This window comes from Drosophila pseudoobscura, chromosome X, assembly GCF_009870125.1.
Source record: "Drosophila pseudoobscura strain MV-25-SWS-2005 chromosome X, UCI_Dpse_MV25, whole genome shotgun sequence".
In the NCBI taxonomy this organism is placed as follows: domain Eukaryota; kingdom Metazoa; phylum Arthropoda; class Insecta; order Diptera; family Drosophilidae; genus Drosophila; species Drosophila pseudoobscura.
In genome coordinates, this window is record NC_046683.1 from 21573611 (window position 1) to 21601606 (window position 27996).

At 46.5% G+C, this 27996-nt stretch overlaps 5 protein-coding genes and 1 long non-coding RNA gene across 13 annotated transcripts in view; 4 read left to right on the forward strand and 2 right to left on the reverse strand.

Moving 5' to 3' along the window:
* Window positions 1-1342, reverse strand: part of mew (multiple edematous wings) — a 47269-nt gene extending 45927 nt beyond the window's left edge. For all 3 annotated transcript variants that reach the window (XM_033383116.1, XM_033383115.1, XM_033383117.1), the window contains exon 1: window positions 467-1342. In XM_033383116.1, coding sequence (XP_033239007.1) covers window positions 467-993 — 527 coding nt within the window. In that variant the 5' untranslated portion in view covers window positions 994-1342. The remainder of the gene's footprint in view (window positions 1-466) is intronic.
* Window positions 1343-1446: 104 nt separating this feature from the next.
* On the forward strand, window positions 1447-2718 carry LOC117184627 (uncharacterized). The gene is made up of 2 exons (XR_004470034.1): window positions 1447-2106; window positions 2195-2718. It is a non-coding gene; the product is annotated as an uncharacterized lncRNA (long non-coding RNA).
* A 473-nt stretch (window positions 2719-3191) lies between these two features.
* On the forward strand, window positions 3192-7319 carry comt (comatose). Its single transcript, XM_002133373.3, has 6 exons — window positions 3192-3592; window positions 4221-4309; window positions 4371-4589; window positions 4668-6296; window positions 6368-6526; window positions 6683-7319. The coding sequence occupies exons 1-6, from the start codon at window positions 3584-3586 to the stop codon at window positions 6813-6815; spliced, it is 2238 nt and encodes a 745-aa protein (XP_002133409.1). The 5' UTR covers window positions 3192-3583; the 3' UTR covers window positions 6816-7319.
* Window positions 7320-8918: 1599 nt separating this feature from the next.
* Window positions 8919-10658, forward strand: tilB (touch insensitive larva B). The gene is made up of 4 exons (XM_002133372.3): window positions 8919-9051; window positions 9136-9982; window positions 10053-10265; window positions 10369-10658. The coding sequence occupies exons 1-4, from the start codon at window positions 9042-9044 to the stop codon at window positions 10478-10480; spliced, it is 1182 nt and encodes a 393-aa protein (XP_002133408.2). The 5' UTR covers window positions 8919-9041; the 3' UTR covers window positions 10481-10658.
* Window positions 10659-16011: 5353 nt separating this feature from the next.
* Setd3 (SET domain containing 3) lies at window positions 16012-27996 on the forward strand. Of its 3 annotated transcripts, XR_004469733.1 has the most exons (4): window positions 16013-17102; window positions 26790-27059; window positions 27124-27750; window positions 27815-27996. XR_004469733.1 is itself a non-coding variant. In XM_001355231.4 (3 exons), exons 1-3 carry the CDS (start codon window positions 16189-16191, stop codon window positions 27644-27646), a joined length of 1707 nt encoding a protein of 568 aa, XP_001355267.2. In that variant the 5' UTR covers window positions 16013-16188; the 3' UTR covers window positions 27647-27996. The 3 variants fall into 3 exon arrangements, 2 of the variants coding, with proteins under 2 accessions (XP_015040918.1, XP_001355267.2); XM_001355231.4 differs by having other exon boundaries at window positions 27124-27996; XM_015185432.2 differs by lacking the exons at window positions 26790-27059; window positions 27124-27750; window positions 27815-27996 and adding an exon at window positions 17177-18039 and having other exon boundaries at window positions 16012-17102.
* Window positions 18010-27996, reverse strand: part of LOC26533195 (platelet binding protein GspB) — a 115991-nt gene continuing 106004 nt past the window's right edge. For 3 of the 4 annotated variants that reach the window (XM_033381634.1, XM_015185428.2, XM_015185430.2), the window contains 2 exons: window positions 21357-23475; window positions 18010-20522 (listed from right to left, as the gene is read on the reverse strand). In XM_033381634.1, coding sequence (XP_033237525.1) covers window positions 19330-20522; window positions 21357-23475 — 3312 coding nt within the window. In that variant the 3' untranslated portion in view covers window positions 18010-19329. Of the gene's footprint in view, window positions 20523-21133; window positions 23476-27996 lie in introns of all 4 variants that reach the window. The other variant, XR_004469731.1, reaches the window with a different exon arrangement.

The window sequence follows — 27996 nt, forward strand, 5'->3', positions numbered from 1 at the left end:
TTGCCGTTTGGCGTTTGGCGTAGGCCCCTAGAAATGATTCTTCGACATTTTCACGTTCACGTTCACCTTCTGGCGGCAGTGCCTTTGATTCGTCAAAGGATCTTCTGGCAATTGAACAGAGATGGGATGGCGTTGAAGCAGTACTCTTTCCTGTACAACTCGTGAGGGGTGTTGGTGGAGCTAACGAGTGTTACTACGGCCAGAGAGGCAGGACGGGACGGAATCTCCGCATAAGCGTCATAGTTAATGAAGCAAGTGTGCGCATTCGTCGGAACTCATTCTGTAGGGTCTGTCTTCTATCTGTCTTCTCTTTTGACTTTTGACCCTGGGCTTAAGAACTCTAACAGATTCGACGATTTATGATCCATTTCACCAACAACTACGAGTACTGTCTGCTGGGGGCATACACAAATTTAGATGCGATTTGGAGAATCGTTTCATTTTCCCCATAGGAAAATGCACTTACCACTTGGTGTTGTTCGCCGAGTTGGCTTCGCCGATGGTGTGGGTGGCCACGGAGTAGCCGAAGTGCGAGTGGGGGTGTCCGTACTTGATCAGCGGCAGGCGCTGCTCCAGATTGAAGCCGCAGACTTCACTGAGGGCCAACGCGAGCATCAGTACCAGCCAGAGCTGGCGCACAGGTGTGGCATAGGAGGATGCTGCCGCATCTGCTGCTGCTGCTGTGCGGCTTAGGTGGTGCAGCATGATCATGTTGCGGCTTTTAGCTGTAGTTCTGGGAGTTGCACGTGCACGTGCACCGGGCACGGCAATGGCCCGACTTTCGGCAGCGTCGGAAATCTCCCAGCAGGAGATAAGCAGAGAAGGGCAGGCAGGCAGTGACGCGGGGTCAACGACGGCGATGGCGGCGCTTCGATCAACAGGTAGTTGCCCACGGATTTTCCACACTCTCTTTTCCAGTTGCTTTGCTTTTCTTGTTGTTTTTTGTTTTCCTTCTCCAAATACAGAGACACACACACAGGCACTCAAATTCATGGGAATACAATCGCACAGGTAAAAAATAATTACATAAAGCGCAGCCCGCACGGCGATAAAATTATCTTTACGAAATTGATAAAGACCTGTATTTTTAAATCAAATTCCTACGATTAAAAAGCGTGCGGGCAGTCGAAAAGCTTCGCACAACTCCTCACCGCAGCAACGATTAGCCGATATGACATATCGAATATTATATTTTTTAAATACAATTTTTGTGGGTGATATTTTAATTTTGGAATATATCAACGGTCTTTTCTGAACTCAGAACAAAATTCGACACTACGTCTCCGTTGTTATCTTGTCCGCGGCCCGATGTGAATGGGCGGCAAGGCCTTTCTTTCAAATACGCCCGCCTTTGTCATGTTTTTTGCTTACAAAATGTTTCTCGCCTCATGTGTCTAGAAAACGTATGTTGCTGAGAAAAAAAGGTATGGACAGCAAGTATAACGCCCAAAAAAATATAGTGCACTCAAGCCTACACTCACCCTTTTCTTCAAGCTGTACTTGTGGTGAAAATGAAAATATTTGTACCTAAGGTGAGGTGAGGTTCGTTTCATGACAGTTGTATGTTGCTGTTCGTTCATATTCGTTCGGATTTGTCAGACTCCTGTTGCCCCTAAAAGATATTGCTGGAAAATCATATTCAGTCAGGCTCTGGTTTTCATTTTCACAAAAGTTTTCGGTATTAAATTTTCAAAGTAAATCACTTTTGAAATCACAGAAATTGGGGGTCCCGTTTTCACCAACCGCTAGATTTCTTACTTGTCAAAACGAAAACATTTTCCTCAACGAATTGAAAAGCAAACGTCTTCTTAAATGAAAAAATATATGACTTATTAATGCATTGAAATAAACTTGACACCTATGTATATGTATCAGGGCAGTTTAACTTGTGCTTTCTTTATAAATAATTTGTTCTTAACCCAACCTCAAATTTGGCTCGGAAATAATTGGTCTGGGCAACCACTTTTTGTTTTGGTGCAAACAGCTGACGCAGTCCCATTTGGTTATCAGAACGTTGACAAGAAATAATTTTTTGCGCATAACAGCACAAATGTGCATTTAACAGCGCAGACTGTGCTTGTAACATGCGCGTAACAGAACATCTGGGTAAGGACATCTGTTTCCCGCCACATTTAAATCGTACTTCAAAATAATCTTGTTATGCTAATATTACGACTATCTTATTTTTTTCCAGGTGAAAGCATAAATCATCTCTTCAAGATGAAATCCTGGTAGGATTCATGAGAGACAATCTGGATTTGGAAAGATGATTTGTGAAGGGCAACCGAGCTGTTGTCGATGCCAAGTGGGCAGGGCTTTGCGGCGCTCTTTGCTGTTTGGCCGCCAATCAAGCATGAATTGGGCTTAACACTACTATCTTAAATTCTACAATTTCAGGTTTGGGCAGATTGGAAGACGAACATCCGTAAGAAGTTGGCCAAGAACAAATTGCAAACTCAAGCTACAGGCGGAGGGCCCTACACACAGAAATTGGTTGGGAAATTGGAGAAGGAAGTGGAAAAACTGTGTGGCCTGTATGAAATGGTGGAAGGAGTAGCTGGGCCATAAGCTTGACCCTTAGCAATTTAATTTTTAATGTGTTAAAAACACAAGTGTTTCATCTAAAAAGTTCGGATCTTCTTAGATCACGTAATTTCTCCCGTCATTTTGTTTTAAAACAATAAATTGAAAAATTAAAGGCATTTGTTTACAAGCAGCCAGGTCAGCTGTTTTTGTTTGCCAGAAACTATGAAATATTAAATATATCGTGAAATCATAACGTATTGGCATCCATCACTGAGCGCTGAGTAAGTTGTACTGGTGAACATGCCCAAAACATGCCCGATATTATTTTCTATTATACTGAAGGTCCACCAACTGACACACAATTTTATTAGTTTTGATGTGAAAACTTGTTGCCATTTATTTCAGAAGAAAGGTGATTGCCATAAAATGATCGTAGTATTCTGTGGCAATAGTTTCCAGTGATGAATAAACTTGACGATTTTCGTTGGACAGTGGGCAACAAAAATCATTTAAATTTCCGTTACAGCTGAATGACATTAGACCCTGCTCTGACTAGCTTCAAAAACAGAGAAATTAACATTATTGTGACGTATGTGCCTGAATTTTTAGCCATGTTAAAATTTTGTGTCACATCACTCGGCTCTTGTGCGTTGGCAGTTTGAATAATCCCGCTTGCGCGCCAGGCCGTCATGCTGTCAGCCCTGGGCGTAGCCCCTGAGAACCTGACTGCTCCGCGACGCCGCTTGAAGAAATCGATAGAATACTGCGCATAAAATCGTTTCGCCAGTCCCACAGTGTACTGCTACCTTTAATTCGCTTAAGGCAAATTAATTGTCTGAAATCGAGTGATACCAAAGCTAGTTAGTTTAACCGGGCATCGAGAAGCTCTACATCGCGCAGTGAGAGCCGAAGAACCGTCAAATTTTGGGAAAAAAACCCATTTGTTACCAAATTCATTCGCGAGTTTGTGCCAAGAATTTGAATCGATAATCGGGGCGGCTGTAAACACAAGGCCCCCTTCCAAAGAAAACTTTCGCAGAGCGCAGCAGCAGGAGTCATGTCTTATGTGAGTGCAATTCATAATTTATTTAAGCCTGTAAATATTTTTGTATTATAAGAGTCTGTAAAATCGTGGTACTTGGGTACATCTTTCCATCAGCTCGAAAGATGGCTACAGCTTAAGAATCACGATAATGATTATGTATGTGGTATTGGATACCTATCCTATATACCTTGTACCTGACTGATACTATAGGGATAATTTATTTGCAGAGATTTCATGCTTTAGTGCTTACAACAGCAGAATTTTCTTTAGGTCATATAACTGTTATAGGAAAAAACTTAAGTTCCATTCCATTTATATATACCTATGTACATACATAGGTATGGTAATAAAATAGTTGTTCCTCAAGATAACTATATAATACATTTTTTATATAATTTTTCTCTTTTGAAAGTCTAAAAAATGTCCTCGAAATATAAATGCACTCTTAAATACTCATAAATACAGGTGGCCATGGAATAATTCGTAGTGATTTGCTGCAGATATAGCAGGATTATAAATAAAATATCCTGACTCCAGTAAAATAAAAAGTTTTCCCTTAATATGTACGGCTTTAGCTGGGGTAAAGATACCGTTTCATCAGGTTGCATAGGCTTTCAATGGTACATTTTCTTAATTGGTGAAATTGCAGCGGTTGAAGGCCACCAAATGCCCCACGGACGAGCTCTCGCTCACCAATCGAGCCATTGTCAATGTGGGGGACTTTCCCGACGATGTGAAGTAAGTTCAAAAATCGATTGGAGAAGCGTTTGACTACTTAATGCGATGTTTATCCCAAAAGGTACGCGGACATCTCTCCGGCTCCCGGGCAGCACTTCATCTTCGCCCTGGAGAAGACGGTGGAGGTGCCCCGCGGCTATGTGGGCTTCTCCCTGGTGCAGCGCAAGTGGGCGATGGTGTCCATCAATCAGGAGCTGGAGGTGCGACCTTACCGTTTCGACGCCAGCTCTGATGTCATTACCTGTGTGTCCTTCGAGACGGACTTTCTGCAGAAGAAAACGTGAGTAGATCGATAGGCTATGAAATTGGCAGAAATCGGTGCAAAGAAAGAATCGAATTCTGTTCACTTCCTTCTCAGCGTGTCCCAGGAGCCCTACGACTCAGACCTGATGGCCAAGGAGTTCATAATGCAGTTCGCCGGCATGGCCCTCACCGTGGGTCAGTCTCTGGTGTTCAACTTCAAGGATAAGAAGCTGCTGGGCCTGGCCGTCAAGTCGCTGGAGGCCATCGACCCGAAGACACTGGGGGAGGGCAAGGAGGCTGCCTTGCGCAACGTCCGCTTCGGAAGAATCCTGGGAAACACGGTGGTGCAGTTCGAGAAGGCTGAAAACAGCTCGCTGAACTTGCAAGGGAAGTCCAAGGGCAAGGTGGTGCGCCAGTCGATCATCAATCCGGACTGGGACTTCGGTAAAATGGGCATCGGCGGCCTGGACAAGGAATTCAACTCCATTTTCCGGCGGGCCTTTGCCTCGCGAGTCTTCCCCCCCGAACTGGTCGAGCAGCTGGGCTGCAAGCACGTTAAGGGCATCCTCCTCTACGGTCCACCGGGCACGGGCAAGACCCTGATGGCCCGCCAGATCGGAACTATGTTAAACGCCCGCGAGCCAAAGATCGTGAACGGACCGCAGATCCTGGACAAGTACGTGGGCGAGTCGGAGGCTAATGTCCGAAGACTGTTCGCTGAGGCCGAGGAGGAGGAGAAGCGGCTGGGGCCCAACAGCGGCCTGCACATCATCATCTTCGACGAGATCGATGCCATCTGCAAGCAGCGTGGTTCTGTGGCAGGGAACAGTGGAGTGCACGACACCGTCGTCAATCAGCTGCTCACCAAGATTGATGGTGTCGACCAGCTGAACAACATCCTCGTAATCGGAATGACCAATCGTCGGGACATGATCGATGAGGCCCTGCTCCGACCGGGCCGTCTCGAGGTCCAAATGGAGATCAGTCTGCCCAACGAGCAGGGACGCGTGCAGATCCTCAACATCCACACCAAGCGAATGCGCGACTTCAACAAGATCAACGATGACGTCGACTGCAAGGAGATCGCTTCCCTCACCAAGAACTTTAGCGGAGCCGAGCTGGAGGGTCTTGTGCGTGCGGCCCAGTCCAGTGCCATGAATCGCCTGATCAAGGCCGATGCCAAGGTCACCGTCGATCCCGAGGCCATTGAGAAAATCAAGGTGAATCGGGATGACTTTCTGCACTCCCTGGAGAACGACATCAAGCCCGCCTTCGGAACGGCCCAGGAAATGCTCGAGAACATGGTGGCCCGGGGCATCATCAACTGGGGCACTCCCGTTAGCAATTTGCTCGAGGACGGCATGCTGTACGTCCATCAGGCCCAAGCGCCCGAGTCCAGCGGTCTTGTTTCTGTGCTTATTGCCGGTGCCCCTAACTCGGGAAAAACTGCGCTGGCCGCCCAGCTGGCCAAGATGTCAGACTTCCCCTTCGTTAAGGTCTGCTCCCCGGAGGACATGGTCGGCTATACAGAGTCGGCCAAGTGTCTGCACATCCGCAAGATCTTCGACGACGCCTACCGTTCCACTCTCAGCTGCATCGTGGTGGACAACGTGGAGCGACTGCTCGACTACGGTTCGATTGGGCCGCGCTACTCCAATATGACACTCCAGGCCCTTCTCGTGCTACTCAATAAGCAGCCGCCCAAGGGCCGCAAACTCCTCATCTTGTGCACCTCCAGCAGGCGGTAAGTTCCCGTCCGTCCCCCACATACCTAATGCACTCGAAGGATCTAATTTCTGTACTCGTTCTCCCCAGTGAGGTGTTGGAGGAGATGGAAATGCTGACCGCCTTCACCTCGGTTCTGCATGTGCCGAACCTCTCTAGTCCTGAACACGTCTTGGCCGTTCTCGAGCACACTGACCTCTTCAACAAGGGCGAAGTCCAGGCCATTGGCAAGAAGATGGCTGGCAAACGGTAAGAATATAAGCCGCACACATCTGCAAAATTGCGTTTCTATCTGTTTGCTTGAAGATTCTCGTATTTTGTTATTTATGCAGTGCTTAAATAGCGAGGATGGGATATCCATATGTGAGCCTTTATAATGAAAGATACCGTTTATCTGTTTTCCAGCGTCTTCATTGGGATTAAGAAGCTGCTGGGCCTGATCGACATGGCCCGACAAACAGAGCAGTCGCAGCGGGCCATCAAGTTCCTTTCCAAGATGGAGGAGGAGGGCGGCCTGGATATGGTGGCCCGACAATAAGCCGTCACCCTTCTCTCCTGCTGTCTCAATTATTAGCTTCTAAGTGCAATGATGGGAAAGAATGTCAACTCCAAATACTCGTATAGACCGCTACAATTATACTCAATATACATATACACAATATATATGATATGATCCCACAAATATCCGAGCTAGGATGGTGTTGTTTGTTCGGTCCCAGTCCAAAGAGTTTCCCGCGTCCTGTGCCCCAACCAGAGCGCAATCAAATCGACAGATATGTGAGACCCGTGACCTGATAATGGCTGATGGAGCGAAAGATTATTCAATTATATATCATGGCCGTCTAACTCGTTAATAGCATAATATATTCACTCTCGTTCGTTTTGGCAGCAGGAGGACAATCTTTCTCGTTATTATTGATTAGGCCGCAGAGGCCACGGAGGAAGAGATGAGCTTGAAAAATAGGATCTTTGTGAAATACCTATAAGACAGGCTTATCGATACATACATATGTGTATGAATATGTGCTTAGATACAATGAAATACATATGTACACCAAACTAAATTACAAGTTAAATATTGTTAATCTTCAATGTTATAGATATACCTTAGAGGAGGAACGACGCCGAAAGAAGCCTGGATAAGGAACAGAGAAGGTCGTTTATGTATGTACAATACGCTAAGATTCGTTAATAGCCTAATAATCTCTCTTGCTAATTAATTAATTTAATATGGAAATTTATCCAAGCATAATATTATTATTATTATAATTATTATAATATTACTACCAAATATAATATATTGTTCACCGAAAATGTTATAAATATATCTCCAATAAAGATTAACAAAACTACATACTACTTGGCTACAAATTCAGTTCTAAAGAGTCTTGGAGTTGACTTGAATCGCTGAGCCAAAGTCGGATAGGAACAAATATGGCAGATCATCTACCATTCAATAGCCAATGAATAAATACGCTTCCAGGAACCTATTTGAAGATGAGTCGTACATTTTCGAACATGTCTTACAGCATTGCCTCGAAGTTGCCGCAAATAGCCACAAACTGCCGCATTTCGGGAGTGTTGGACAAAATACTTTTACATTATTTAGTCAGGAATTAAAACGAGGGGGAACGTTGTGAGTTGCTGCGGACACCGCAACTCTACAGCTATACCCGATACTAAGTCAGTATGGCTCTCCTCCGGCAGACGCCGCTAATATTAAACGAAACGACAAAGAGTGCGAGAGAGACAGAAAATCAGTCTGAGCGTGACGTCGGGCGCTGCGTAGCCACTGCAAATTGATTTGTTCCTTTTGGCTATAAAAATGATCTGATCTGATCCAGATTCAGCAACCGGATAGTCATTCTCTATGATTCTGCGTTTTTAGTTTTCTCGAATCTGCAATATTGTGGATGCAACAGATTTTCGTCTTTTGTGTGGGCGGAAAGGGGGTGGGGCGAAATTTTGACACAAAACGGTCAAGGTCCGATATCACAGGAGTGTGGATACCAAATTTGGTTGCTCTAGCTCTTATGGGTTCGAGATCCTTGAACTCATATTTTGCAATTGGCAAAACCGACCATGAAACCTGTGTGTTAGAGAGAGACAGAGCGAGAAAGAATGAAATTGTTTTCTTGATTCTGGCTATAATAATTATACGATCTGGTTCAGATTTTGCACTTTAGAAGATATAGTCATCTTCTACGATTCTGCGTTTTTAGTTTTCTCGTATCGTCGTGGGGGCGGAAGTGTGCGGCGCAAAGTTTTGAAATATTCTTGTAGCAGTGACATATCACAGAAGTCTGGATCCAAAACATCGTTGCTCTAGCTCTTATAGTCTTTGAGCACTAGGCGCTGAAGGGGACGGACAGACAGACATGGCTCAATCGACTCGGCTATTCATGCTGATCAAGAATATATGTATGTATATACTTTGTGAGGTCGAAAACGATTCCTTCTGGACGTTACACACATCCACTTCTACCACAAATCTAATATACCCCAGTACTCATTTTGAGTATCGGGTATAAAAATTGGTTTGGGCACACGATACTTGGCAGAGTTGCCTTGGTTGCCAGAGGGATACCTGTGACAAATGCGTAGTATTCGCAGGATTCCTGAAATAGAAAGGGACGGAGAATAGCAGCCACCTGGCAACGGAGTTGGCTATTGCCTCATTGTTTTGTTGTTTTGGTGTTTTGATATTTTGATGTTTTGATATTTTGTTGTTTTGCTGTGTTATATCACATATCCCACATCGAAAATGGTGCGCAGTAAGTAGACCACAGTTGCCATTGCCGTGATTCCCAGTGGCAATCAGAAACTAGAAACCGCAGCTGACTTCGATCCTCTCACAGTCACGGAGGAGCTGGTGCGCAAGAAGTCGGAGCACAATGAGCGGATGATCAGCACGCTAGAGGAGATATCGCTGCACCAGGAGGACATCGAGCGCATTGAGCATGTGCAGAACTGGTGTAGAGACCTCAAGATCCTACTCCTTCAGTCGAACCTCATTGCGCGCCTGGAGAACTTGCACAAACTGAAGCGACTGGAGTACCTTAACTTGGCCGTGAACAACATCGAGCGCGTCGAGAACCTGGAGGGGCTTGAGTCGCTCAACAAACTGGATCTCACGCTCAACTTCATCGGTGAGCTGACCGGCGTGGAGTCACTGCGCGGTAACTACAATCTGCGGGAGCTCCTGCTCATCGGAAATCCCTGCGCGGACTACCCGCACTACCGCGACTACGTGGTGGCCACCCTGCCGCAGCTGCAGAGCCTCGATAGTCAGGAGATCACGCCCTCGGAGAGGCTGCAAGCCCAGCGGCAACTCTCCCAGCATCGCGCCGTTATTGTGCAGTGCCAGGCGAACCAGGCCATCGAGCGGGATGAGCAGCGAGTACGCGTAGCGGAGCAGCAGGCGGCGCTGGCCGATCAATGCGCCAACATTGAGGACGAGGAAGAGCGTACGCGCACCTTCTGGAACGCCAAGAGCGAGCACTGCCCGGAGATACGCACAGAGATCGCCCGCCAGCACCGGCTGGGCAGGGAGAAGCATGAGCCGAAGTCGTCACAGCCACTCGCCAAGCGGCAGCCGCATCTCTTCGCCCCCTGCGGACGTCCTTATAACCTGAACCAGGCCAAGCTGCCCTTCAACTTTCAGGATGAGCCGGCTCACTACTCGCTCCAGCTACAGGTGTACAAGTGGGCAGCTTCTTCGATTTTCTCCCATCCCAGTTCATGCTCCTCATAACGTGTTCCCTCTTGTCCACAGACATCTGGACACTGCCCTTATCGATGTGGATGTCCAAACCAACTACACGCGAGTCATTGTCAAGGGCAAGATCTTTCAGATTGCCTACAACGAGGAGGTGCAGCCAGGTGAATCCACAGTCCAGCGATCTCAGACCACGGGCCATTTGATGATTCTACTGAAGAAGCTGAAGGTCAACGAAATGCTGACTATCAAGCGTAGTCCGTCCAAGGGGTACGTCCAAGGCATGACATCTGATATAGCGCGCGATATGACTGTCTGATCCTGTTCTAAACGGATCCCTTTCTCTCTCTCTCTCTTTCTTCCCACTGTGCAGGGCTGTACACACTGCTACTGCGGTGCAGACAGGACACGATCCGGTGCCCCTCCGCGGCGCTGTGGACATTGCCAACATTTGTCCGCCCGCCGATCTACCAGATTTGATTTAAGCCAAATCTGTTCTTCTTTGAACGGTTTAGTTCATTAGTACTACGTATTGGGTTCTGCTACGTTCATTACCACTCATTCAATCAGTGTCCTACCATATTATTGTTTTGTCCATAGTCCAATTTTTTTACACATACACACGTAATATAATACAGAGAAATATAAGGAATGTTTAACGAATATCTGTATGTACATAGATATTTACACATATGTATGTACTACATATGTATATGCATATTGTTGTTGTGGAATTTTTATTTGAAGTACATCTTTTGGTAAGAGCTTACATATGTACATATGTACATACATTTCCCGACTTAATTATATATAATAGGAAGTGTTATAAAATAAGTAAGATATCTAAACAATGCATGCATCCGAAGAGTTCAACGAATCATCTTGGGCGTTCCATCTCTTTCGTTCTTTCCGATAGATGTATCCATTGCTTCTATCTTTCTGCAGTCTCCATCTCTGTTTGACATAGCATTACCGTAGAATACCTAGCCAAATAAACCAAGTCTATCCAAATGTTTTTATGTTCCAATTATGTTTTTATAAATGTTTTTACCAGCCATACAATAAAGTCGTAGTGGAATACGGCCAAAAGGAATATTAAACATAAATTTCTACAATCAGGGCATGCCTAGTGAAACTTAAGACTGTAACTTTTTTCAGAAACTGTGGATGTTGCAGCATCCTATAACATTTGTTTTGCATATAATATAAGTGTCTGGCCAATTCAATCTGGGATTGAAAAAACATCGAAGTCTGTCTTATATCAAAACATCGATGACATCGACGTTACTATCGATATTTCGTCGGAGATGGAGAACCATCGGTTCAGTCGATAGTACCACCGATGCTTTTGCAGCCAGGGTGACTGTTTACCGTATTTTTGATACTTTTCGGTATTTTTTGGGGTCCATAACGAGCCGACGGTATATTTACGGTATATTTCGGTAAATTAAGCAATTTTTCGGTATATTAAGGTATATTTAAGATGGTAACACATTTTCGAGAAGCCATTAAGTTAGGGAACTCCCGCCATTAACAAGAGCTATACAAAATAATGAGCAAAGATTTTAAACAAAAGTACAGACAGGAGTGGGAGTCTCAGCCCGATACAAAGACATGGCTCTGCAGAAGTAAAAATGCAGACGATGCTCATTGCAAGGGTTGCAATGTTGATATTTTGAGTCGAATAGAATCAATTAGACAGCACGCTGCCACTCACTAGTGTTGGGTAAACATTGCTCATTTTGGTGAACATGTTCACTTGTTCTTTTTTAGTAAGTGAGTCAACTCACTCATATTGCTCACTTGCTCTCTTAGATTGCTCAGTTCACTTGTTCACTTGCTCAGTTGCTCACTTGCTCAGTTGCTGACTTGCTCTCTCAGTTGTTCACTATTCATGCACAGATGGTTCCAAATTTCACTATACTTTCAAATTAGCGACATAGTGAATTTTTCAAAAGAGTAAACAGCTTTGCCGGTAATACAAAAAGTGTGAAGTAAACGCAAATATGAGCAAAGCTGCCAGATCGCAAAATGCCCTTTGAGGAGCAAAATTGCGCAAAAAGTGAGTAGAGAACAAGTGAACAACAAAGAACAAGTGAGCAAAAAAGAGCAAGTGAACAACAATGAACAAGTGAACAAAAAAGAACAACTTGGAAGGAACATGTTCAGTTGCTCACTTAAGTGAAAAACTCTTTTTTGTTCAGTCACTCATGAGCAACACAACACTACCACACACAAACATAAGGAGAAAATTAAGTTCTTGTGTGGCCAATCTAAGGTATATTCAAACTTTTTTTTGTATTCGCTATGTTAATACTTGTATAGGCGGTTTTCAATAATAGATTGATTCGTTTGTGGAGGATACAAGCAAATGTTGCGACTAGAGTGAGAAGAGCTGAATTGCTGTTTGTTGCTGCTGCAGCAAAGCAAATGATTCGGTTTTTTTTTGTAAATTGTGTTTGCCACCACTAACCATACAGTATATGGTTGTATGGTTAGTGTTGCCACTCAGTAGCTCTCGCTTCTAGTTATGCTTGTAAAATGATACCAAGAAGTATAGAGCAAACGATTAAGGATACTTTCAATTACTTTTCTAAGAACTCGAAGCGGCACAGAAAATTTAAGGCATTTCAAAAATTTCTAAATTCTCCGGAGCACCAAATACTCAATCATTATGAAATTCGCTGGTTGTCTCGGCATTCTTGTATTGCACGTGTATTGCATTCTTGTATTGAGCAGTGGGATGCATTTGTTCTTTTTTTTTGAGTACGAATTGGCCATAGAAAAAAATGTATCTGCTGAAATACACTCTCTCAAATTTAACGAGGGAGAACGTTGTGAGTTGCTGCGGACACCGCAACTCTACGGTTATACCCGATACTAAGTCAGTATGGCCCTCCTCCGGCAGACGCCGCTAATATTTAACGACACGACAAAGAGTGTGTGCGAGAGAGACAGAAAATCAGTCTGAGCGTGACGTCGGGCGCTGCGTAGCCACTGCAAATTGATTTGTTCCTTTTGGCTATAAAAATGATCTGATCTGATCCAGATTCAGCAATCTAATAGATATGGTCATTATCTATGACTCTGCGTTTTTAGTTTTCTCAAATCTGCAATATTGTGGATGCAACAGATTTTCGTCCTTTGTGGGGGCGGAAGGGGGTGGGGCGAAATTCTGAGATATACGTTTTATAGTGACATCTTAAAGGAGTGTGTGTACCAAATTTGGTTACTCTAGCCTTAATAGTCTCTGAGATTTGTGGTTGCCTCAGATTTTCGTCCTTTGCGGGGGCGGAAGGGGGTGTGGCGAAATTTGGACAGGAAACGGTCAAGGTCCGATATCACAGGAGTGTGGATACCAAATTTGGTTGCTCTGGCTCTTATAGGTTCTGAGATCCTTGAACTCATATTTTGCAATTGGCAAAACCGACCATGAATCCTGTGTGTTAGAGTGAGACAGAGCGAGAAAGAGTGAAATTGTTTTCGTGATTCTGGCTGTAATAATTATACGATCTGGTTCAGATTTTGCACTCTAGAAGATATAGTCATCTTCTACGATTCTGCGTTTTTAGTTTTCTCGTATCGTCGAAATTGTGGATGCCACAGATTTTCGCCCTTTGTGGGGGCGGAAGTGGGCGGGGCAAAGTTTTGAAATATTTTTGGAGCAGTGACATATCACAGAAGTCTGGATCCAAAACATCGTTGCTCTAGCTCTTATAGTCTTTGAGCATTAGGCGCTGAAGGGGACGGACAGACGGACAGACGGACAGACGGACGGACGGACAGACGGACAGACAGACATGGCTCAATCGACTCGGCTATTGATGCTGATCAAGAATATATATACTTTATGGGGTCGGAAACGATTCCTTCTGGACGTTACACACATCCACTTTTACCACAAATCTAATATACCCCAATACTCATTTTGAGTATCGGGTATAAAAAGCGTTTCAGTCAAATTATATTTCTACTTTCTAGACTATATTTTGCCTATAATAAATAGATTTAATATCATTTTTCAGCCTAGCAAAGCTGTAACACAAATAACATATAAAAATATGTCTGAAACTTATATGTTAATATTAAGCTGTTATTTGAAAGACTTATATATAAGGAATACTGACTTAAATGCACTAGATCCAAGCAGCAATGTTAATTTCGTAGAATTCCAAAAATTTAATTTGGGCATTAATGTAAGCCTCGAAGTGTCAAAATTAGAAAGAAATGAAAAATATGAATTTTTCTAAAGAGCACAGTCATTTTTGATCGAGTTGAGTATACAATTAAAGAAAAGGTTGCCTTTTAACGAGAAGGTTTTTAAACTTCTCTCATTCCTAAACCCTGAAGACATAGTCAATGGCCAATTATCAGATTTGCATGACCTGTATAAAAGATCCGCAGAGAATCGATAATGAATTTGTCCTCTTAAAAAATGATGAGGTTCTTTTTAGTTTATTAAAAACACACAAAAGTCCTGGCCATTTCTGGTATATATATATATTGCCAGTCCGAAGTGAACTTAATAAAAACAAATACAAGAAATAGATTTAAGAGTATTAATGTTTCAAATCTTTTATATGTGAGACAAGGTCTACGGAAGAACAACGGTTGCTAGAATTTTGAGCCGAATTTTGAAATTTTGAAATGCTGTTAAAAAATCCCAGCGACATCGTTAGTGACGATAGACTTTATTATTATTAATAAGTCTTATTAAGACTTAAGATTATTAAATGAAATGAATGAAACAATTATTTCGAATAGGCCAATCAAGTAGGAAATAGATTCACCAATCGTATAAAATTATGTGGGCATGGCTAAATCTTCCATATAGCTGATATTCGACTGAAGATCAAAATTGAGGGAATCGTCGTATTTGTTGAATTAGTTATGGCCCGGTTGAGAACATTTAAATCCTTCTCGCTCACATTCAAAAAGTTAGATTTGGCGCGCAAAACTCGTAACCAGTCGATATACAAAATACAATACTTACGAGCAATTTAAAGTTATAGAAAATGTATTCATCGATGGGATAAAGCTAAGTGGGCAAAGCTTAAAACTCTATATAGCATGTAATATTCGACGGAAGATATTTTTGGCAATACCCGGTTCGCAGCAATGAGTCCCATTCCATATACAAACATCTTGCTAATTCCAAGCACACATACCCTGGGGGAAATGGATGTTATAGAATTGTGAATATGTTTGTCATCCCAGGGAAAAACAATTTATTTTCAATATATTTTAATATTATTCAATAATTTTTAATATTATTTTCAATACTTCAACGATATTTTAAAGCTTATTGTCTTCTTGTAGGGACCAAGAATAGGTATCAGGATCGAGATATATATACAAAACACTCATCATCTACATGAATATGTCTAAAAAATGTCAATTTGAGAAAAGGTCTTTGTTAGTTACGTTTTATCTTCATATCAATATATATACTTTCATATAAAATTAACAAAACAGGGTATACAAAGGCCTATACTACGGCTTACACGCAATATAGCGACTCTTTTTTTGTTGAACTTTTTCGTTTAAACCTTTTTTTACAATAAATACAACAAAAGCAAGGATTAAAAACTATCCAATCTTTTAGAAAATTTATTCATCAATGGGATAAAACTATGTGGGCATTGCTCAGAGATTTAGTTAATCACCATTATTCAATGGAATATAAAAATTGGGCAATTTCCTTTTTCGTTTGTTTTAATTGACCTATTTCGCTACTTGTTTTTTGTTTGACTTATTTCGCTAAAACCTCTTTTTACGCAAAATGCAATAAAAACAAGTATTAATAATACACCAGTTAAATAGAAAGTTGATTCATCAATCGTATAAAATTATGATGGCATGGCTAAATATTCTATATAGCTAGTAATATTCGACGGAATATCAAAAACGAGGAATATGTAAAATAGAACTTGAATTCGTCAGTATATTTACGGTATATTTTGAAAATGAGGCGGTATGTTTCGGTATATTTCTGAGGGTCGGACGGTATATTTTATCGATAAATCCGCGGTCACACTGCCCAGCTGTTCGGCCATACACACGCACGTGCTGTAGCGTCGCCTTCTTAACTTGTATTTTCCATATTTGGCTACTGTTTTGGGACGCCGTCCCCTCCGCACTCCACACTCCGCACACCAAAAGCTGCACAAACAACGCCGCATAAGCCGCCGAAATGGGCAAGAACAAGCGCAAGAACAAGCAGCAACAGCAGCAGTCGCCGTCGCTGGTCCAGACGCCAACGCAGACGCAGTCGGAAGCAGCCTCTGGATCCGCTTCGGGGACGACCTCGGCATCGGGCTCCGCTGCGGGTAATCAAACAAGCGAGAGCCATATCGCTCAGGACAAGAACAAAATCGATGGAAAGCGCTTCCCCAGCTTAAGTGGCCAGCGGGGCGAGCTGAACGCACTAGTTGTGCGCCTCTTGGAGTTGGTGGCCATGCAGCCGGCCAATCCCAACGAAGAGTGGAAGCAGTATGTGGAGCTGCAGCTACAGCTGCAGCGAATCATGGTGCTGGAGGAGCCGTTGCAGAAGGCCGTCTGCCTGGATGCCACCGACGACCAGTCGCGCCAGGCGAAAGTTACCGCGTTTAGCGAATGGGCCAAGGCGGGCGGCGTGAAGACCGACTGTCTAGAGATAGCTATCTTTCCTGGCTATCAGCTGGGCCTGCGTGCCACCCAGGACATCGCCGCCGAGCAGCCAGTTTTGAGCGTGCCACGAACGCTGATCTTCTCCGAGGAGCACTTGCCCGAGACCGACCGCAAGCTCTTCTGCAACTTTCCGCTGCTGACTAACTTCAACCTGGCGTACGCCCTGGTCATCGAGAAGGTGCGCGGCCCGGATAGTGTATGGCGTCCCTACATCGACGTCCTGCCGGCTCGCTACAACACCGTCCTCTACTTCTCCATCGAGCAGATGCAGCGGCTCCGCGGCACCGCTGCCTGCACCTCGGCCCTGCGCCAGTGCCGCGTCATTGCCCGCCAGTATGCCAACATGTACAAGTGCGCCCACATTCGGCCCGACGCCAGTAGCGCCTCCTCGATGGGCGTGCTCTTCACCCAGCACGGCCTCTGCTACGAGCTCTACCGGTAAGTGATCCCATTCCGATCTGATCGAATCTTCTCCGAATTCCTGCAATAATCGATTTGTGGTTCCTTAACAGTTCCCGAATTGCGCCTAAAACACTCTGCTACGATTGTTCATTTAACATGGTGTGTACCTGTTGAAACACACTGTTATCAGCAATGAAAACCTGCAGTGCCTGTGCTAACACATTGCTACAACAGTGCAGCTAACAGACCGGCAATCCAGTCGATTTTGCAAAGTATCTTTTGCACTTCTGCAGCTGCAGCTGTTTGCAACGCACGGAAGGAAGAATCTCCGACCCTATGAAGTGTATATGTACATTTTTATATATCCCTGATTATCGTAAATGGGCGATCAGATATAGCCGTCCGTCGCTCCGTCTGTCTGTTTCTATAGAACTTTGTCTTGAACTTTGCGCAGAGGTCTTTTGAAGTTTTGAATAATAGTGTGGATAATATATCATATCAGTATTCATAAGAACGATCGGTCAAAAGTTATGGGAGAATCCGTCCGACTTGACGGGTATACAATCTTCGGACCGCCGAAGTTTGATTCTTTCGTGGTTTTTTCAAAGCTATTTAGCTTCTTCAGAGAACCTTCTCTGAGCTGCTATATAATACTGCTGCTATAATAACGATCCCTCGATCCCACGATCGAACCAAAGTTACATTGGATGAGTGCCTCTCAGTCCGTCGGAGAGGTCTGTAGCCATCTGGTTTTTTTTTTGACCTGTCTGAACTATTTACTTTGTGTCGATGTCTCTATGTCTATGTGTCTTTACATATACGCACTTCCCCCTATTTGATAGATCTATGTATAGATCTATAGACCTGTAGGTCGTGGATCTGCTTCCCTGTCTGGTGTTCCTCGCTTTTGTGATGGAGAAATATTTGGAAGTCTTTGCCACAGTTTGCTCTACAGTTTATTTCTCAAAAAAAATCAAATTCAAACTTATTTACATACATATTTGAGCGTGCTTAAACATACATATTTTTATATTTATTTGTATATATATATATATATATATATTGGTATATCTATGTATATACTCGTACGGTCGACAGATATTCTAGTGTATAGGACTCTGGAGTGAGCAGGGGGTGGATGGGGGGAATGGAGGTGGCATGGAAAGTGGGGTCGGGGCTGGTTGGAGAAAATCAAAATCAAAAGTGCCTGCAGCTAAAAAATAAATCAATTCTCTTATTGTTCTTGCAGTGCACTGAAAATTTATACTATTAGTGTTGATTTAGTTGTTGTTGTTGTTGTTGTGCTTGTGACCACACCCATCTATGTATATATTTGCCCCAATCTAATATGAAATTCCCTCTTTTATTCGAGTATTAAAATTTGGTTTCTTTTCTTTTTTCGTCAGTGCCAAAGAAGGTGTTTCTTTTCGATTCGTTTTGTTTCTTTTAATTCGTCTTAATTTTTGTTCGTTTAATATTTATTGTCCTCATAAATGGTTTTGCTTTCTCGAATTTCCTTATCTGGTATTCGATTTGGGCTCTGTGCTGTGGATCGTGCGAACACAACTGTACTGTATTTTATCTGGCTAAGATTCTTTGCTACTTCTATTCGATCTATAAACTTTTTCGCTTGGTGCTTTAGAAACCCATTGGAATGCCGTGTCCTATGTATGTATGTCCTGCTCGAAGGAGTCGCAATAGTTGATGGTCTATAGTGTTGCGTAGATCTGGAGTAGTTCGAAACGACAGTTTGCCGAGCTTACAGACAAAGTAGAGTAGCGTTCATGGCCATGAGACAGTGTTCAGAGGGATGTCTTTGTGATGGGCTTTGTCTCTGTTTTCTCTTCTTTGTTTTTTTTAGGAATTCGAGCTTGGAGCTTAGGCTTGCGAGTGGGTTTCGTCCCACAGCTATGAAACGCATTGTACATATGTGTATGTATGTGTGTGTGTGTGTGTGTGTGTATTTGTCTTTTCGCTAAGTTTAGGTTAGTTTTACTTTCTCTCACAGAATGTTCGTTCGCTTGAAGAAATTCCTCTACTCGAAATTTGACCACAAAAAAAATGTTTCATTCTTTTTTTTTTTTTTTCTTAAACTAATCTAATTAATCATCTAAATTGTATTCTCTCTATCTCTCTCTCTCTCTGTGTGTGTGTGTGCGTGTGGGGAATCTGTGGATGTATGTATATTTGTATAAAACTTGGCCTAAACAGCAAAACCTATCGCCGGTGATCGATCGCTCTATCGATAGTTGAGTGAGCCTGCCTAATAATCGAACGATTTGCGCAATGTGTCGAAGAGATACTCCTGCACCTCCGGCGAGTTGGGGTCCATGGTATTGAGCTTCTGGTGAGCACTGCGCAGCGACAGGGCCAGCGAGGCGGATGCCGAGCTACTGGAGCTACCACTGGCCACTGCTCCCTGGGACCGTCCACACAGCGCTGCTGTGGGTGGCGGTGCACCGCTCGCGGTGGTACCCGCTGGCCCAGCCCCGGCTGTCGTGGTCAGGGAGGTGGCAGTGCTCAAGGTTGACGATCCGTCGCGTGTGAAGAGCATGGAGCTCTGCCGCTGAAGCTGGTGGACGGGCGTGCAGCAGGAGACGGCAGTCGAGATGCTCGCAATGCCCATTCCTGCTCCACCTCCTGCGGCTCCGCCTCCCGATGACGCTGCCGCTGCCGCTGTCGCCTCTCCTCTGCTGGAGCCAATGACCAGTTCCTCCATGTGGTGGCGCATCGAGGAGCGACGCGAGGCCGAGGCGACCGTCTGGGCCATCTGGGGAAGCTTGCTCTTCATCGCGTTGTAGGTCTTCAGATAGCTGCTTTTGCGTCGGCGATGCTGTTTCCAGCGACAGACCACAAAGATCACCAGGAAGGTAGCCAGTGCGGTGATCACAATGGCAGCACTGGCCACAATCGCCGACCGAATGCCGGACGGCATACTAGCGTATAGGGTGCCCAAATGCTGTTGGGACACCGAGGTGGCCGCCGCAGCCGCCGGACTGCGATGGAATCCGGGACCGGAGAGCTCCAGGTCGAGAAGATCGTGAGCCCGGGCCACCTCCTCTTCGATCTCATCGATCACATTGTCGTTCGGTGCCAGCTTGGTGTTGGCCAGCTGCGAACTGTTAAGTCCTTCGCCTCCTGCTCCGCCGTAGGGACTCACACTCAGGTCGATGTCGATGCTGCTGGGCTCCTGCTCATCCGGCTCCGTGTCCACCTCCACCTCCTGGGCACTGCCGTTCCCATCGAGCAGCAGTCGCGGCGGTGGCAAAAAGTAGGGACTCCGCTCCTCGGTCGCCGTGGACAGGGAGGCCAGAGCCAGCGTCTTCCACGAGGGGAAGAACCCGAGCGACTTCTCTCCGCGTGAATGCTGCTGCTTGTGCTGGCCGTTGAAGGATACTCCTGCTGAGGACAATGATGATGATGCGGATGCGGATGATGTCGGTGCATAGGCGGGTCCTGCAAATAGACGAAAGCGAGAAGCGGAGAGATGGTGGGGGCGGGAGAGCAGACATACAGAGTGGATCAGGGATAAAGCTTCTTTTGCGTCTGTGTTTATCTGTAATTGAGTGTGTATATGGTGTGTGTGCGTGTCTGTGTCTGTGTGTGTTCGTGTGAGTGCGGCGGTTGCAGCGAGCTGTCGCGTGTGTTGTGTCTAGGATTGCCGGGGGACATTGCCACAACTGGCTGTGGGGCACACCACCTGTGTATCAATCGATCCATTCATGGGGGTACACTCCCGACTATCGATACATTTTCAATGAGCTATCAATGAGCGATTCGATTCAGCTTATGGATTGATAATCGAACCATCATCTTTATCAATTTATTCAGAGTATTGAGAGTTAATGAGCTTGTGTTTGAAATGAATATTCAATATTTAACCGATACTCTTAATTTACGAGTACTACTGGTATTCCTGGCGAGCAGCTCCGCCTGGCTATTGCCTAGAAATGGTCATCGGTCATCTCGGAAGCATCGATGATGGCTATCGATACACCTGTGAGAGGGAGGTGCGCCCCCTGCCAGCCGCCATTCGAATATCCCTCGCACTCCTAGCCGTTACTTACGTGTGCTTTTGGTGTGCTGAGCCGCTGCTGCTGCTGATTGATAGATAGACTGATTGATTGATTGATTGATTGAGAGGCCGCGGCTCAGCACAGCTCAGCACACTCCAAACAAACAACAAAAGGGGGACGGGACACTCGCGCCGACCAACTCACTGCCGCCGCTGGTGCTGCTGGCGTTGCTGCCACCGCTGGCGCTGGCGTCGGAGCCGCAAGGCGGTAATACCTCGGTTGCCGGGCTTCTCGCTGTCGTTCGGCTCGATGTCTATGATTGAGGTGAAGTAGCTGGAGCCCTGCGAGTCCGTCTTGATCTCGTCGGGCTTGACGCTCTTCAGGTCCATCAGGTTGAAGTGGGGGAAGTTCTCAAAGGCCGTGACAATGTCCATGTTGTCCTGCAGCACCACCTTCTGGCCAGGGTAGAAGCGTGAGTGCTCATCGCCCCCGCTCACGATTGTGGACAGGTGCAGCTGGCTGGAGCCGCGCTTTCGGTGCTCGATCAGCTCCTCGAGGGTCATGTTCCGCTGCTCGAGCACCTTGAACAGGCGGTTCCCCGATCGTCGATCCTCGATCAGTTCCAGGAGATCGGTGCGATCATCTACGTCGTCCACCAGACTCACTGGCGGCTGCTGTGCTGGTGCAGACGATGATTCAGTGGACGGTTGTGGTTCGAGTGGAATCTGGGCTTGAGATGGTGCTGGTTCTGGTGCGGGCACTCGTGTGTGGTGCGTGTGGCTCTCCACCTCGTCGAAGAAGTTCTCTAGATCATCATCGTTGTAGTTCAGCTCATCACTGGCATTGCCTGGCTGCGGTGGTCCCCCTCCTTCTCCTGCTGCTGCTTCTGTGCTGTTGCTCTTGCCCACTTCTCCCTCAGCATCCATATCCACCTGCACATCTTCGATGCTCTCCACAACATTTCCATCGTAGGGGTGGTGGTGGTGGTGGTGTTGGTGAATGAAGTTGTCCTTGAGCCGCTTTTGGCTCTCCTTGCTGCTGGCGGTGCGCAGCCGGTATCTGGGATTGTTGGTGGTGCTGGCCGTGCTGGCTGGGCTGGCTGGGCTGGCCGGCGATGGGGAAGGTGCTAGTGGTGTTTCCGTGTGGGAGGATTCCCCAGACTCCACTTCGACCGAGTCTGGTTCAGGCTCGTCCTGCTCCTGCTCCTGCTCCTGTGCCTGCTCTGGTTCCTGATCCTCTGACTCCTCAATGCTGTTGGCCAGGGTGCTGGTGAAGATGGGCGTGCTCGTGTCCACCTCCTGCGTAGTGGTGGTTGCTGCTGTCGTGCTGCTCGTGATGCTGCTGCTGCTGCTGCTGCCGCTGGTGGTGGCAGACTTGAAGAGCCCCGGAGGTTTCAGGGTGGAACGCATATGCTGCCTCTTTTTGTACAGCGGCAGGCGAGTGGTGCTACTGCTGCTGGGTCCGACCGTGCTGGTGGCGGTGCTGCCCAGAGTGGGCAAAGTGCGCCTTGTGGTGCTGCTCTCCCGCGAAGAGCTGCCGAAGAGCTTCAAGCGCTGAAGTGTTGGAAACTTGGCCCTGGTCCTCAATGACTCCTCCTCGTCGCTCTCGTTACTGTTGCTTTTGCTGGTGGCGCTACTGCTGCTGCTGCTAAGGTAGGCAGGGGGCAGGCGGCGCACTCCCTGCTTGCTCTGGTGGCTCTGCTTCCTGTGGGTCTCCCCCTGTGGCTGGGCGGAGGAGGCCGGGGCTATGGCCGTGGTCTGGAGTGCCAGCAGGGCATTCTGCTTTCCCTTGAGCAGGTCGTCCAGGGAGAGGTTCTTTTGCTGCAGGATCTCACTCAGGCTTAGGCCGCCGGAGTTCTTCAGGATGTTCTTCAGGTCCACCGATGTCTGCAGCTTGACTCCAGTCGGCGCATCCTGCTCCTTCTTGGACTGGCCGTATGGCCGGCGATAGGCCTTGCTCGGACTGCTCGCCTGGACGCTGGCATCCAGAGGGCTGCTGTGGGTGGGCTCCTGCCGATGTCGCTGCTTGTCCCTCTCCCGTTCCAGGGCAGCCATCGGCTCCCTGACTAGGGGCTGCTTGCGCCTCCTGAGAGCCTCCGCATCGTCCTCGACATGTCCACGCCAGTAGGCCGAACTCGAACTCGAACTCGAATCCGCACCCGAGCCAAAGCCAAAGCCAGAGCCAGAGCCAGAGCCAGCTCCCGTGTCATCCTCGGTGGCCCCCATGGGGGCCATCGGCACTTGGGGTCGACGCTTTCGCTTCCGCATGCCCACTGTGGCAGTGCGACGACGATTTCCATTGGCGTTTCCGATCCCATCGTTCCCATCGTTGCCATCGCTCCCAGCAGAGCCCTTGCCATCCTCCACAATCAGTGAAACGCCTGTTTGCAGCAGCTGCAGGAGAAAAAGATAGAAGACACGTGTGAGAGGAGTGTTGGCAGAGCACGGGTCTTATCAAATTGCTTTTGCTATTATTATTTCTATGTGTGTGTAGGAGTATGTACATATGTGCGTGTTCTTATAGGTTTATCGTCGGACTGATTGATGGACCGGATTGATTGGTGGCACATCTGTACATCTGGCCCGCATTTTGATTTCGATTCCTCCCCCGTTTCACTTCCTCTTATCCTTGTTTGCTCCATGGATGTTAATGCTCCACGAAGGGGCTGCCGGACGCCCAACCCAAAGGAATAGGTCAATCAGCATTGACCTTTGGAACTTGTGCATTCAAGTATTGCATCCAAATTATCGTAAGTCTTAGCCAGCCACGGATGTAAGGTTTTACCTTGAGTGAAACGCGATCGGGATACCATTCATGTACCTACATACGCCCTACACATGTGGGCGTGAGTTCTGGTGGCCGTTGACGGATTCCACTGCAGACTGATGCAGTTTCTCGTCCAGGGTCCGTCGAGGGTTTCCATGTAATGCTGCTACCTATTTGCCATTGCTGATATCCCCTACCGACACACAATGGAGGCGGTCTGTTCGGCCGGACCCCTCCCCCAGATCGTATTCCATCAACTTCGCCGACAACTTTGGAGCTGCTTCCAGAGCAACTTCAGGCTCTTTTATGCTCACGTAATTAATTTTCAATTAGGGCTCAGAGCAGGAGCCCAGGCCGGAGACAGAGACAGAGGCAGAGCTGGAGCAGGAGAAGGAGACGGAGCAGGAGCAGGAGCAGGACGATGTGCTGCCGCTCAGAGGCTGCGATAAAGATGTGCATGCGATTTATGATGACAAGCACAGATAATACATTGTGGATACATGCGGGTGTACATATTGTGCGATGTGTATGTATTAAATTGATTAACTGCCGGACGACCCGGGGCCCATCATCGTCCGCATGTAATCAGACTAATGCAGATTCCTGATACATACATACTCGTATGTATATGCAGGCATATGCGAGCGATGTACATACATCTTCGAGCAGTGCCCCTTGAGGGGAAGATGGGGCTGGGCTGGGATACAAGCTAATAGTGCGGTTTTCCATTGAAAATTTGTCGGTGAATAGCTTTTGACCCGTGCGTGGCTGCGATGGTTGCATGAATAGGATACTATCCTGGATGGATGGCAGACAGAAAGAAATAATTGGAGAAATAATTAACCCAAAAGCCAGTGACAAGAAATGCCAGAGAGAAGTGCCAGGAAAACGAAACTAAATTGTTGACGAAAAACTTTACTTGGCGACGGCAACAAAAACTCATTACACTGAGAAGAGGACTGTCTGTAAGGAAACTGCAAGTTTTCCCCCAGTTGCGAAACGAAACTGCCACACAATGCAAAAATAATGAAGAAAATCGGTGAGCTGGAGAGCCGGAGAGCTGGCAAGCTGGGAAGCTGAGAAACGAAGAATGACACAAACACAGAAAGACAAGAAGTCGAAAGAAAGTCGATGCATAAGCCTGGGAAAATCGAATCAAGGAGAAGGGAGTAGAGAATGCCGGAGACCCGACCATTACACGCATTTCTCTCACGTCATTTGCCGTGACATCTCTCTTTCCTCCACTGTCTGCCTCCGCCTCCGCCTCCGCCTCCTTTCCATCTCCCGGCTTCAATTTTGTTGTTGTTGTTCCTTTTGGTTTTCCTGTTTTGGGAATGCCTGAAAGGAGCCGAGCCGTCTGTCTATGCATGCATAATGAAGGTGGACCAAAAAGAGCGACATGAGCCGGCAATCGGATTGTATCGCAGCAGTCTCAACTTGTCCAAAGAACAGACGCGCAAATTTCAGGCCAATCGGAGCAGGCAAACAGCCTTGGTTCTTACACGGGATATACCCATTGACCAGACCAGGGAATCAAATATGTACAGCTGTACATCTAAAGATAATATTTGTGTCACCGAATATAACGACCACACTGATAAGCAGAAATATTTTCTGGGGTAAATGAAAATGTTCCGATCCCATTAATGAATCCAAGGCTTCCAGCCACGGCAGAAAGCCAAATCATGGGGGAGAAGACGTCGACAGCTTGATTCTCTTAAAAACGAGATGCGGAAGAGTTTATTAAATCAATATCCTTGGGTTGATACCCACGCACAGAGCCATGCGGCATTCGTCATGCGGCATGCGGCATGCTGGGACTGGGGTCTCGCACCATAATACTGCCAGGACACACACTGCGAGCCTGTCATGCCTGTCAACGGCAGGCGCTGGCTCAGTAGGATGCTACCAACATTGTCTTTGGCCTTCAGAAGCTACCCCGCTGGAGTTGCCGTTTTTTGTGGCCTAGGCGGGCTAGGCAGCACCCAGTCTTTGGGGTGTAGTAGTCGATAAGTGTCAGGTGAAGCGATGATTTTGTCGTCGATAGGGGTCTCCAAAGGTGGGACAGACACTCAGACAGGCAGCAAGCCTGAGGCAGCAAGTAAAGATATCAGATATGGCCGGACAACAGAAGTCACCAGAGCCAATAGTCTGCCTACCTAGCGACTTAAGAGCGCATTCAAGCTCATTTATCCGCTTAACTGTGGCAAAGGGAAGTGGCGGTGGCAGTGGCAGTGGCAGGAAGGATGAGACTTATGAATGCTGATTAACTTTTGCCGAGGTAAAGTCGGCTCAAAGACCCTGAGCCCGCACACTCACTTGGGTCTCTCCAGCACTGGCATTGCCAGCTGATAACTTATTACTTTTATTAAAAATATTCGCCCACTTTCAGTCTGTGGAAAGCGGAAAGTAGAAGTTGTGTCCCGCCATTGGGACACAACAGCCAATACAAAGGAAAAGGTTGAGAGAAAAAAGTTGATAGAGATCCTCGTCCTCCTTTTGCTCCCTACTCCTTGGGACTTTCGCAGAGTTTTTTGGTGATTTCACAAGCCAGAAATAAATACAGCCAACAGAAAAGAGCCAACTTCTGCATTCTGCTGGTGTTGTTTTTCTGGTTTCGGTTTCGGTTTTTGTTTTTGCTCTGATTCTGGTTCTGGTCCTGGTCCTGCTCTTGTTCATGGTGATTTCTAACAAAGTGAGTGGCGGCGAGGCCAACCCTTGGCCTCCTCTTTAACCACTTCAAACAAGTTGCTGCTTTTCATAATTAAATTTGAAAATTTATGCACAATTAAATGGAAAAGTTTTCCTTGTGGTCAGGCTGCGGAAAACCAAAAAATGCATGAGCAAAAAGCTTTGCGACTGCTGATTTCTCTGCTTTGCTTTGCCATCCGATCCGATCTCTATTCTCGTGTGACCATCATTTTTCTCATTTTCGTTGCAGGTGGGCAGTGTCGACGGTGATGACGCGTCAGAATCTGGTGCCTCGTGAGCTTCAGGCCAACGATGACGGTGACGACCTCAGCCAGTTGCCCATTTCGGCCTTGATACCCTACTGGGACATGGCCAATCACAGGCCCGGGAAGATAACCTCCTACTACGACAGCGGTGTCCACCAGATGGACTGCACGGCCCAGGAGGCCTGCAAGGCTGGCGAGCAGTTCTTCATCTACTACGGCGATCGGTCCAATGCCGATCTGCTGGTCCACAACGGGTGAGTGCATAGCGGATGTCCCAATGATCGCTTCTTTAAAGCATCACTCTCTTGTTTCTCACAGTTTCATAGATGTGAACAACCGGAAGGACTACGTAAAGATCCGTCTGGGCCTGGGTCTCTCGGATGCCCTGGTCGAGCAGCGGGCCAAGATTCTGGCAAGACTTAACATAGAGCGGAAGGCGGAGCTTAGGGTGCTTCCGGCTCCCGATTACATCTCCGGCGAGCTGCTGGCCTTCGTGCGCGTCTTCAACATGAGCGCCGACCAGCTGGAGCACTGGGGCAGCGACTTGGAGCGCGCCGTAGATCTGTTGCACATCGACTGTGCTCTGGAGACGGACCATGAGACGCGCACATGGCAGTACTTGTACCAGCGGCTCAAGCTGCTGCTTGGCGTCCTCGAGGCCACTTTCAAGGAGTCGGACGAACTTCAGCAACTAGAGAAAATACAGCTTACGGAGAAGCAGGAGGTTAATAAGGAGCTGCCGGGCCAGGAGATCGATCTACTGGTGGTGCAGTACCGCCGGCTGGAGCGTCGCATTCTCACGGATGCCCTCGAGTATGCCCAGGAGCGGTGCAAGGTCTGAATTGCTCAGACCCCCTAAGATTAACCAAACCAGATGAATTTACTTTCGAGAGCATCACTTACGAAATTCGAGTGGCCATCTAAGCAGGAATAACTCATTTAGCAGTAACGACAAACCGCTTTTATTTAAGGTTAATTTATTTTAATTTCAGTTGGTTTTTTTTTGCAGTAGATCTTAGTCGTGAAACCAAAAGAACACTCCTTCATTTATCGGTTGTAGGCGGTATTGATCGACTATCAATTGCACTAAACCGTCTTCACGATAATCTATATTGAAGTCTGCCTCGATCTTAACTCTTTTGTGCACAGCATAAGCCACGCACAGAAATATGATTATGAATCTAGTTTCTA

Coding starts and splice junctions, on each gene's coding strand:
- comt (XM_002133373.3), top strand. Junction 4,310..4,370: donor GACTTTCCCGACGATGTGAA/GTAAGTTCAAAA, acceptor TTATCCCAAAAG/GTACGCGGACATCTCTCCGG. Junction 4,590..4,667: donor GACTTTCTGCAGAAGAAAAC/GTGAGTAGATCG, acceptor CTTCCTTCTCAG/CGTGTCCCAGGAGCCCTACG.
- Setd3 (XM_001355231.4), top strand. CDS start 16,189: ATGGGCAAGAACAAGCGCAAGAACAAGCAGCAACAGCAGCAGTCGCCG. Junction 17,103..26,789: donor CTCTGCTACGAGCTCTACCG/GTAAGTGATCCC, acceptor TTTTCGTTGCAG/GTGGGCAGTGTCGACGGTGA. Junction 27,060..27,123: donor GATCTGCTGGTCCACAACGG/GTGAGTGCATAG, acceptor TGTTTCTCACAG/TTTCATAGATGTGAACAACC.
- tilB (XM_002133372.3), top strand. Junction 9,983..10,052: donor CTCCAGCTACAGGTGTACAA/GTGGGCAGCTTC, acceptor TCTTGTCCACAG/ACATCTGGACACTGCCCTTA. Junction 10,266..10,368: donor AAGCGTAGTCCGTCCAAGGG/GTACGTCCAAGG, acceptor CCCACTGTGCAG/GGCTGTACACACTGCTACTG.